Source organism: Morus notabilis, unplaced genomic scaffold (assembly GCF_000414095.1).
Source record: "Morus notabilis unplaced genomic scaffold, ASM41409v2 Scaffold522, whole genome shotgun sequence".
Classification (NCBI taxonomy): domain Eukaryota; kingdom Viridiplantae; phylum Streptophyta; class Magnoliopsida; order Rosales; family Moraceae; genus Morus; species Morus notabilis.
In genome coordinates this window covers 34,726-46,732 of record NW_010358461.1, presented here as the reverse complement: position 1 = coordinate 46,732, position 12,007 = coordinate 34,726, and the positions used below count along the sequence as shown (strand labels likewise).

The 12,007-nt window shown below is 33.7% G+C and overlaps 2 protein-coding genes across 4 annotated transcripts; both read right to left on the bottom strand.

The window, feature by feature from the left end:
• Positions 1-1,909: 1,909 nt before the first annotated feature.
• LOC21388700 (pentatricopeptide repeat-containing protein At2g35030, mitochondrial) lies at positions 1,910-3,920 on the bottom strand. The gene has a single exon (XM_010092597.2). The coding sequence runs from the start codon at positions 3,781-3,783 to the stop codon at positions 1,915-1,917; it is 1,869 nt and encodes a 622-aa protein (XP_010090899.1). The 5' UTR covers positions 3,784-3,920; the 3' UTR covers positions 1,910-1,914.
• A 3,780-nt stretch (positions 3,921-7,700) lies between these two features.
• On the bottom strand, positions 7,701-10,447 carry LOC112090525. Of its 3 annotated transcripts, none has more exons than XM_024162018.1 (3): positions 10,067-10,447; positions 8,009-8,042; positions 7,701-7,904 (listed from the first exon to the last, which is right to left on the bottom strand). In XM_024162018.1, exon 1 carries the CDS (start codon positions 10,219-10,221, stop codon positions 10,075-10,077), a length of 147 nt encoding a protein of 48 aa, XP_024017786.1. In that variant the 5' UTR covers positions 10,222-10,447; the 3' UTR covers positions 7,701-7,904; positions 8,009-8,042; positions 10,067-10,074. The 3 variants fall into 3 exon arrangements, with proteins under 3 accessions (XP_024017786.1, XP_024017787.1, XP_024017785.1); XM_024162019.1 differs by having other exon boundaries at positions 7,701-7,900; XM_024162017.1 differs by having other exon boundaries at positions 7,701-8,042.
• Positions 10,448-12,007: the final 1,560 nt, after the last annotated feature.

The following is a 12,007-nucleotide window of genomic DNA, read 5'->3' as shown; positions in this document are numbered from 1 at the left end:
ATTACAAACAGTAAACCATTAGATAACACATAGTAGTCCAATGGCTGAGCGCTCATATTTTCCAATCCACTGATAATGCATAAGAGGATATCATTGATTCTTTATAGGAGCTATGGATTCCACTATCTATGAATAACGAATCTACGCATACACGAGTCATACCCCCAATGTACCGGCAAGCGTACCTTTACATAATGTCAAGATGTCTCCCTTTAGTACATCAAAGGATACAAGTCAAGTATACAGGTTCATCATCCATCTCAGGATTAAGATGACAACATATAATTCGTCAAAAGTGAATTGTTTTATTCAAACAGAATTATTAATTAAAACAATTCAACTTTAGTCCGATCCAATATAGATTTCACCATTAGAAACTATATCAATGTCTCCACCTATGGAGTCCCACCTCCGACGACCAAGACAAGCCGTCTCCGTTAGGAAGTAGACAACATAACAATCTTAACATGAATAAAGCGCCTAACTTTATTCCCTCGATTGTGGATCATAAGATTTAGACTATCATCTTTAGATTCTTGTCTTCCGCATGTTCTTCACATTACATGCATGACCTAAAGATTTAGAATGACAGTCTCAGACTTTCAGTTTGCTTATCATACATTCAACTATTATGAACATAAGGAGGACAATACATAGATATATAAAATAAACAAATCTTTATTAATAGTTAAAATATCTCAAAGAATATTGTTACATTTATTCCTAAGGGCATAAACGCTAACAAAAATATGGTCCCAAAAGACTGTAATGCAGATTCTAAATGCTGTGAGTTTTCAATCTGGATAAAGAGTTTAGTTAGCTTACCTTCACCAATTTGATCAAACAAGTAAAATTGCCACATTGATTTCCTTTTCCTGATTTTTTTCTTGTTTAGTTTTTCTTTTTCTTTTGCTGTAGAAACTTAGAAGTTATAGCTGAGCATTTGTAAAATGTGGGCAATCTTGTCTCTTTCAGTATCTTCTATAATTGAAATTAGTAGTAATTGGGCTGGAGCGTTGGCAAAAAAGGAAAAAGATCCATCCCATGATTTTGATATTTTAGCAATATTTTCAGATCAATCCAAGTCTTTAGTCAGAACTTTCACACAAATGTTCAAGAACTTGTGTCCACAATTATCCTTCTCAAGTTTATAATACAACAGGAGAAAGTAAGAACAGAAATAGATAAAAGTGATGACAAAACTTATAGCGTTTAATATATGAATCATGGTTTGATATGAGAATTCGCGACAGTGTTCAAATCATGGTTCGTGACTCGCTACAGTATTTTTTCTCATAAAAACACATGTAAATCGAAAATTATTCTGAATCATGATTTTAAATCTATAAACTAAACGTCCACTAAATCTTTATTCCCCTCTAGTGTGAGGGCGCTCCTCTGAAATTTCCATCAATTGCAACAATCACATTTCTGAGTTGAAGCCTCTCGTAAATAGAGCCATGATCATCATCATGGAGAAATTCTGCTTAAATCCATGTCCAGAACAGATTTAAATAGAAAAATTAAAAAAAAAATGGTAAAAGATTTAGTTCAGATAAAGAAAGTACAGCTCAGTTGTTAGCATTATTGTTGTTGGTTTTTTCCCTCATTTGCACGCCAGATTTTACGACTGACATTGATTGAATGAATAATTGAAATAGGACTGAAGCACGCCTATATTTACAACTTCAATTGTGTACACTCATGAAGTCTAAAGCACCAAAATTCCTAACCTGTGTAAAACATAAATGGAGAAGAAGAAAGTGGCAAACCTTTCAGAGGCTAAGTCATATCTTCGTAAAACCTATTCGCCAATTCAGAACTTATGTGCCTAAGACCATTCAGTCTAGTAGGACCAGAGAGATTGCAGGTTCGATTCCGTCTTATATTAAAAAAAGAAAAAGCTCATGTCACTTATATAACTTCATCTAAAGTCAATTCATTATTTGATATGTACCCTATTTTCTTCATCTTTTCATGAAGATCACAGACTAAAGAATAAATAAGGCCAGATTGAGTGTGAGACTCATCCCCAACCACAAATACATGCACCATATTCCCTACTTCTATCCAACTGCAACCAGGCTGCTTCTTCAACCCCTTTTCCTTCATTTTTAGCCTCATTTTTGCAGCCTCCCTCCATTTCCCGGAGGAAGCATAGACGTTAGATAACAACAAGTAAGTACCAGCATTCTCCGGCTCATATTCCAGAAGCTTCTGTGCAGCCAACCTCCCAATGTTCATGTCACCATGAACATTACATCCCGCAAGAAGCGTCCCCCAAACTGTTGTTGATGGCTTGGTCCCAAGCCGCTCAATAAAATCATAAGCTTGCTTGAGCTTCCCTGCCCTACCACAAAGATCAACATAGCATGTATAGTGATCTTCTTTTACTCGTACCGTTCCACTTTTCACCAGCTCATCAAAGTACCGCAAACCCTCGTCCACCAAGCCAGCATGGCTGCATGCCGAGAGCAGTCCTACGTAGGTGACATCATTGGGTTTAAATCCCGACGCTTGAAGTTCATTATACAAGTTAATTGCTTCTGAACCGCATCCATGATGTGCATAGGCTGCAATCATGCCATTCCAAGAGACCAAGTCCCTTTGGCTTTTCGACCCGTCATCAAACATCTTCCTTGCAGTACTCAACTCCCCACATTTAGAGTACATGTTTATGAGTGCTGACACCAAGATTTCGGAGCCCTGAAAGACTGTCTTACTTATCATTTGGTGTATTTGTTGGCCCTCACCAAGACCAGCTAAGTTACTACAAGCGCTTAGAACACTCGCAAAAGTCGCTTCATTAGGTCTTATACCATCCACCACCATTTTTGTAAACATCTTCAGAGCTTCTTCATTTTGCCCGTCTTGTATATATCCCGAGATCATTGTTGTCCAAGAAATGGAATTCTTTTCTGGCATTTTGTTGAACAAATTTGACGCCCTCTTTAACTCCCCGTTCTGAATAAAACCCGTAATCATTGTGTTCCATGAAGACAAGTTCCTTTCCGGCATCCTCTCAAACAATTCAAACGCCTCATTCAACCTCATATTCTGCGCATAACCCGTAATCATCGCGTTCCACGACACCACATTCTGCACAGGCATCCTATCAAAAACCACCCGGGCTTCATCGATCCTCCCATTTCTCGAAAAACCCGCAACCATCGTCGTCCATGAAATCACATCCCGTTCAGGCATCATATCAAAAAGCCTCCGTGCCTCCTCCATCCTCCCACTTTGCGCCAGCGCTGTTATGATTGTGTTCCAAGAAACCACATTCCTCTCCGGCATCCTATCAAACAAACCCAAAGCGGAATTAACCCGACCATTTTGGAAGTACCCTTCAATCATTGTGTTCCAAGACACCACATTCTTCACCGGCATCTCAAAAAACAACCTCTCCGCTTCCTTAATCCTTCGCAACCGTAAGTACCCATTAACCATAACGGTCCAAGTAATCACATCCTTCTTCGCATCCGCTCGATCAAACAACTTCCGAGCCTCCTCAATCATCCCACACCTGGCATACCCAGTGATCACCGTCGTCCAAGTGATAACATCTCTGTCAGGCATTTCATCAAACACTTGGCGTGCATCGCCAATTCTGCCACTTTTGCTTAGCTTGGTAAGCCACCAATTGGACCGTGCAACCCCAGAATTGACACTATAATCTCTTTCAAGCAATAAAATTTTAGGGGCATTGTTATGCTTGATGGGATGGCATAAAAGTCTGGAATTGTATATCGAAAAGAGGAGTTTTGGTCTCGTTGCCCTCATTTTTTAGGGAGTTGATTCTGCAAATAATGACAAACCTTAGCCCTCTGTTTGGCTCGCCAGAAAATGTCCCATATATTTTCTCCATGAACGCAATGATTAACAATGGTCATTGACTCTCGCTGGAATTTCTTGAGAGACAAAATCTGACGCCATGAAATATGAAATGCGTTTCTATTTAGTTTAGAGCAAGGAACGACAATGTTAAAACATCGACGAATATGAAAACGACGTATTTGTTTATTCGTTTAGCATCTGTTTCTTAGTAAGTTGTAACGACACGTCGAATGTCAATAATATAAACAACCTATCATGTAATTAATTATCAAAAGAAAAACCTATCATGTAATTAAATATTTAAAAAATCTCAGTTAAATTTGTGTGATTCATGAACTTTCAAAGAGGAAAAAAGAAAAATAGGTCAACACTTAAAATGAATTAAAATTAATAGGCCAATAGTTTATATAAGTTAATAAATAAGTCAAATTACTGTTTTCGTCCATAACTTGTCTGATTATGAACCATAACTTGACAAGTTATTGTCCATAAATTACGGTTTTTGTCAATAATTTGTCTGCCTATGAACTATAACTTGATAAGTTTATTCATAACTTATCTGGTTATGAACCATAACTTAACAAGTTATGACCTATTAATTTTTATAACTAAAATACTTCCTTAAGCTTTTCATATTAGTCTATTTTTTACTATTTCCTAAAAATAAAAAATAGAAAAAGAAAGAAAAAAGATGTAGCTGGCGCTTCACACAGAGTTAATTCTGTAAGAGATGCAATGGATCCCACAGAATAAGGGTATTTTTCGTTTGATTTAGCTGGTTTTTATTGCTACTGTCGAATCAAACAAAACTTTCGGTTTCCTAAATTAAAAATACAAACCAAACCGACTACCTATGGTAACCGGAGGCTTCAATTCGGTATAGAACGGACCATTAGTTTGGGCCTTCTATGTCTTGACAAATACCACTAAAATAACTATTTTAATAAAAGGATATTAATTAATAATAAAAAGTAAAAATTTAAATTCATGCACGTAATTTTAGTAATTTTTCTGTTAGACCATTGTGTCGAGTAGGCTCATCTTGAGTTAGAGAGACGGTAAACATATAGAGCTAAAAGGAGGGCAACTTTTTATTTATTGAGAATATTTCCAGTGTTCTGTCTTTTCTAGGAACACTGGTGTTCTCTATATATCAACCGTTAAATTTATATTATTTTTTTAATCTGATTTGATTTAGTATCTAAATTTTCATTTTTTTGACAGTTTTGATCCATAATAGTAAAATTGACGAACGATCTCTGAAACTTAGCCTGAATAATTACATTATTATCGCATGATAATAGAAAATTTTACATAAATAGATAGTTACATTATGTACAAAATATTATAATTTTTAATAAGTTTTAATAATGATAGATAGAATATTGTACATATAACGTAAATCTAACCATAAAATTTTAAATTATCACGCGATGGACACACGTTCGTCCTTATTAAATTTTAGAAATTGTTCGCCAATTTTACTATCATGAACTAAAACTGTCAAAAAGTAAAAGTTCATGCTTAAATTAAAAATTCAAGACTAAAATGTTACTGTGTTCAAAGTTCAGAGACTAACAGAGCTATTAACCTTTTTTAAAACATCAGTTTGATTCAGGTTGAACCGAAGCTCTTCAATCTAACAATCAAAATCGAGTAAAATAGAATTCAAGGGTCCGTTCAGTTCGCTTATTCGAATTTTTAATTCGAGTTGAGATGTGACTTTATGTGAGCTTTTTACTGTAACAAAAAAGTTAGATGTGACTCTTTCTGAGAGTTTTTTATTGTAGCAAAACTTGAATTTTAAACTCAAATTGGTGAAATAAAATGGACAATTAATTCAGTTTTTCACTCAACAGGGCCCATTTGTGACGTGGCACCGAGCTGTTGCCATTTTTTTCAGAAATAGTAGAAAATAGGCCAATATGAAAAGCTTAAGGAAGTATATAGGTCAACGTTTAGTTATAGAAATTAATAGGCCATAACTTGTCAAGTTATGGTTCATAACCAGATAAGTTATGGACAAATTTGTCAAGTTATGATTCATAGTCATACAAGTTATGGACAAAAACTGTGATTTATGGACAATAACTTGTCAAGTTATGGTTTATAACCATACAAGTTATGGACAAAAACAGTAATTTGGCATATTTATTAACTTATGTAAACTATTGGCCTATTAATTTTAATTCATCTCAAGTCTTAGACATATTTCTCTCTTTCTCCCTTTTTTTTTTTTTTGGATTTGAGTAGTTAACTTCGGTTTCAAGTGTGGGTTGAACCTCCCTACACAGGTAGTTCCTAACGCAAGAACCACCTTTATTTCAAGCCTCACTCAAAAGCTGAATAAAATCGCTCATTCTTTAATTGTGTTGCTTTCTTTAAAACATTTGGAAATGAAAATAAGGGAAATAGTAGGTAATAGGCCAATATGAAAAGCTTAAGAAAGTATATAGGTCATTTTTAGTTATAGAAATTAATAGGCCATAACTTGTCAAGTTATGGTTCATAACCAGATAAGTTATGAATAAACTTGTCAAGTTATGGTTCATAATCAGATAAGTTATGGACAATAACTTGTCAAGTTATGGTTCATAACCAGACAAGTTATGGATGAAAACAGTAATTTGACCTATTTATTAACTTATGTAAACTATTAGCCTATTAATTTTAATTCATCTCAAGTCTTGGCCTATTTTCCTCTTTCTCCCTGAAAATAAATACCTCTTACAGTGTATAAATCTAAAATTTGACCTCTTACTTTTAATATGATTGTTAATTAAAGAATTAAATTAGTTAAACAGGTATTAATTAAGAAGGGACAAAAATTTAAATCCATGCACTCTAAAAGATAAGATCAACGATTTTCCTTAAAAAGGTTTAACAGCATTGCTAGCGCAGAACGACATTGTTTTTGTAGGGTGCATTTAATGAAGATCAACAAGCCTCAAGGATTTAAAACTTATAAGGTGCATTTGAAACTCATTCTAAAATGATTTTATTTTTTATATGAAAATAAAAATAAAAACGTTTTCAATCTTAGACATAAATCATTATTAAAAATGCGTTTAGTAGTTTTATCAATAAATTGTTTTCAATATAAAAAAAATCCATTAATATCTCTCTCTCTCTCTGCTCGAGAGAAGAGAAAACGGAAACAAGAAATGAAAAACGACTAAAAGTCATTTTTCATTTCTCTTATTTTACTTTAAATTAAAAAATCGATTTCATTTTCGTTTTTTATTTTTAATTGTGCCAAACGCCGTTTCTCTCCTGTTTTCATTTTTTTTTTCTCGAAAAACGTGAAAAACAAAAACAACTCCAAACACAACCATAATCTTCACAAATTTAATATTTGGATGCAAGTATTCAGATTGGAAGAGTTAGATGAAGCGTTCACATAAAAAGTTACACAACACAAGAAGCATTTCTCGAAACCAGAACATTGGACTTGACAGGATTTACTCAAATAAAAATAGAAAAGATCCTAATGTCAGTGTGTTTCTAAATTGTCTATTCTTTTTAATCATATTTACATATTGTTTGATTCTATTGATATAATTAATGTTCCAAAAAATCACAAACTAAAAATAGGTATGCCCTACCACAAAAAAATAAAAATAAAATAACAACCAACATTTCATCCCAAGTCCAAGAACACTCTCCAACTATCTCCGGATTCATTCGCATTTCCAACAACATTTGCAATTTTGCTTGGTGGGTCATCTTCAGCCAATTCTTCTAGAGATCGGAATGGAGAGTTTGAAAGAAAATCATTGGCACAAAGGAAACCAATCTGCTAAGATTTAAGCGAAAGAGGGGGCAAAAAATCGAAACTTGAACCAGAAACTGTTTCAGAAAACTGAACCTAACCTGTAATTCACTATTTTTTACATTTTATTTGGCAATTGACATTCAAACTTTGACAGTATATGGGGACGTTAAGCCTTGTTGGCCAAGACAACGGCCAGTCAAATGCAACACACCAGTAGAATAACATTACAACATTTGTCACAAGCTGAACTGTACAAGATATGGCCAACTTTACAAGTATGATTTCAGACTACCTAATTGAGAAAACACAAACCAAATTTCCATGTTAACAATTCAACTAGGAACAATCACAAACTTAAAATTAGGGAAAGATTTGCAGGTCATAGACTCTGCTCACCTTTCTTTTTCTGTTACTTTTAGCCTCTCCCGACCTGCATGTGCACAAAGATATTGTCAGTTTGAGAGCAGCCGAGCATAATAAAACGAATGAATATCATAAAAATAATATTGTTTTATCAATAGCCAAAGATTTAAAGAAAGTTAATCATGTATTCTTCCATTGTACTAACAGTTTTTCATTTGATATGGCAAATACTATAACCATGCACAAAATAACCATGTAGATGAGGTCTACAGCAAGTGCATTACACACATCCATCTTAACATTTGGCAGTTAATAATTGATATTGAGACTACTAAAAGATTATAAGTTCTAATCATAGTCTCGCGGAAACTTGTCAACAAGAGTCTACTCTAATAACCAAAATAGATGGTACTGGTTAAGTGTTCTATTTACAAAGAAACACATTAACAGATTGGTAATCTGCCTCAAAGATTGAAGCCTGTAAACTCAGAAAGCTTATAACTGCAGCCATCTTTAAACCGACGCTCAATTTGAACTTGCAGCTCGGGAGAGCATCCCCTCCTTGCCCTCTCCAAGGCCCCATGCAGTAGAACCACAATGCACAACTTTCATGAGAAGTACATGCCATTTCATACTATTGAATTTGGTGTATACAGACAGTAAAATTTACCAAATCTAAGGACCTGTTGATTCAGGAAGCTAAAACATTTAAAATAGAAGAGCCAAGGCCAAAAGGGATAAATCTCTTTTGTTTTTCCATTTGAAAAAGAGAAAAAAAAAATAATGAAGGGGAGATAGTAAGGGAAGTTAGTAACTTGTACACACAGGAAACCTACTGAATTAATGAACTTCAGTTATTGCTCGACCTAGAACTTGCTACGAGGATAACAAACCGTAAGTCATTTTTCTCTCCAAATAACATGTTATTCCTTTCAGTTAATCAGCCGCTAAGTTAGGCTGCCAAAAGCATTTCAGTCAAAAGCGTTTTGGAATCAATCAATCACTAAAAAACCATAAAGGTTGATTGACACAACTCAACAACATTTAAGCCGAGATAGCATCAAGTTTAAGCGTCCTCTTATTTCTCTCTTTTAACAGTCTTCATTAGTGCATCAAATTAGAGGTCGTTTAACTCTTTTTGACCTTGTATTGAATGACGGGGTTCAAAACTGCTCGCGGAAATTTTTCTCACCTTAGTCATATGCCTTTCTTTCCTTTATATTTTCTTTCGTTCTTACCAAACATAGCCTAAGTTACTTCCTCATGTAAATACTCAATTGAATGAGGCACTAGTTAACCCCTGGATCGTATTGCTTTGCTTCATATGATCATTTTTTATCTTCAAATTTTTAAGTTATGTTACTGCAAACAATTCATGTAAGGTTTTGGGCTACCACACTTTTTAAAAAAAAAAAAAAAAAAAGAAGAGCATTCCATCATCGTGACATACAACTAATAAACCACCAGTCAAATCTCATCAACTGATAAAGTGAGCATTATGATAATCAGAAAAGAAGCTATCAATCAACTTATCGAAGTCTATGAAAGTTCGAGTCTAAAATAATTTCTAAGGTCCTTTTCGTGTCGCTGGTTCGAATTACTCAAGTTTTTACTACAGTATTTTCTCACAAAAATTTAAATTTTACTTTTCTATTTTCACTCACATGAATACACTTTTAAAATCAAGTTATCAACTCAGACAAGAACGGGCCCTTATAAGTTTCAACTTCGAGAAAGTTGCATTAAGGGAATACTGATAATTGCTGAGAAAAACAATGCAATTCACAATAATGTTGGAAGAAACATAGAGACGATTTTTCTTAAAAACTCCAATAAAGTATAAACTCCATGAAACAAACAAACATTCCACAAACTAGGAGCTACTAAACTAATATACAGTTTTGATAAATTTCATTAATTAACCCTATATATCTATACTTCTCAGACCAGACATCTTATAAAACACACAAATCAAACAAACCCACCACAGAAAACACACAAAAAATAAAAAGAAAAAAAAAATTTACATTTGCTTAGAATTGCAGACAAAAACATAACATAAACAGAAACAGTAGATTGTGAAGAACAAACCATGAATATCAGCCAACATGAAAAGGGCCAATATCGCCGGTCCGGAGAGAAGCGGCGACCTCGTCGGCGACGATCAGGCAAGAGGAGACCCAGCCGCTGAGAGCCAACCAAACCATCCTCGCCATCCACAGAGTCATCCCCCATGGCATCGCCATTGTTTTCTTTTTTTTTTTTACTCTGGTTTTTCTTCTCTTTCTCTTCTGGTTTTCCAATCAAAACCCAACAAACTTCTTTGGGATTTAAAGCGAACCCACGAAGAATCTGACCCCACTTTTTTGCTCGGAAAGCGATCGAGAAAAGAGATTCAAAAGGTGAAGTGGAAGAAGATAGAAGCAAACCAGTTTTACAATGAGGTTTTGAGGCTTGACGCCCTGTTTTCGATTGGAGACCGGACGAAAAGTAAAAATTGTAATAAAACAGCCATAGACAGAATAAAATAAGGAAAAAAAAAATACACAAAATGGCAAAATGCCCGTGTTTTGCCTAAATCCTTTTTTGCTCTTTTTACTGCGCAATTCCTCGAAACATCTCTTGTATTTATAAAATAAATCGACATTGAAATGTTATTTTAAATATGACTTAACTAAAGTATTTAATAAAAAATTAAATGTAATGTTAACTAGGGCCGGTAATATGGGTCACGACATGATAACATGACTCGAAAACGATACAAATTTTACGAGTTAGGGTTGAGAAAAAAGAAGTTCGAGTTAGAATTGGATCGACCTGAAATTGACACAAAAAACACGAGTCAATTTCGAGTTAGACCCGCCTAATTTGAACACGACACGAAACTCATAAAAAACTAAAAAATACATATATTTTTCATTTCATATTTTAAATTTTATTATGAACTTGTGATAGCATAATAGTTATACTCAAAATCTTATACTATTATTTGCTTAATTTCAATAGATGTTATTGTAATTTAGTGGGTTATGAATTTTAAGTTATTTCTAATATGTAAAAAAGTAAATAAAAGTATACAATTTTTGTATCAATTTCAGATTCACGGGTCAATTGCGTGTCACGGGTCATTTTCAGATCGTGTCGTGTCAACTCGTTAAACGGTCGTGTCGTATTTGTGTTGCGATTTTTAAAAAATTTCGTGTCACGAGTCGTGTTCGGGTTGATTGTAAATTTAAAAAAAAACGATCAAAACACGACACGTGACACGATATGTCACCCCTAATGTTGACTTTCTGAGTTTTGTTAGCGGAAGGAAGAGACTTCCAAAGGTGATCGAAAATTTTTAGTGACATTTAGTTAATGAGTTTAAAATCATGGTTCATTATTTTAATTTTTGAAATTTATATTTTTTATGAAAGAAAAATAATGTAACATCATAAACCAAGCATAACTCTTAAAATAAAGGTCACTTTAGACAGAGAATAAAAAATAACAAACACAAAATGTTGTGTTCTTTTACTTTAAAAAAAGAGAGAAAAATAAATAAAAAAAAGGGTTAGACTAAGTTTGATGGAAGGTTTCTCCTTAATTTTTGAAAGGGAATAATTCTTTTAGGTGGTGTGTGTAATAAGTATATTTTTAAATATTATTGTCTGGGTAATTTAGTAATAAGCAATTTTATTAAAAAAAGAGTGTGTGAAAAATACAATGAGATGTGTCAACAGACGCACCTAATATTAAAGTTATTAGTAATGAGAAATTTTATTAAAAAAGAGTGTGTGAAAAATAAAATGAGGTTTCAATAGACGCACTCAATACTAAAATACCTTTATGTTATGTTTGGTAGAGTCCAAAAGTGGAATGAAATAGATTATTGAAAATATTTTATAGTAGAAAAAGAATTATTGGGTTTTTTTAGAATAATTATTGGGTTGTTTACTACATAAGAAAAAATCTATGGAGGCCAATTATTTTTCACTCCTTCCTACTTTGGAAGAGGAAAAAAATGATACATAAAAACAAGTATGTAAA

Bases quoted from the DNA above. Each gene is read 5' to 3' on its own strand.
- LOC112090525 (XM_024162017.1), bottom strand. From the start codon at position 10,221: ATGGCGATGCCATGGGGGATGACTCTGTGGATGGCGAGGATGGTTTGG.
- LOC21388700 (XM_010092597.2), bottom strand. From the start codon at position 3,783: ATGAGGGCAACGAGACCAAAACTCCTCTTTTCGATATACAATTCCAGA.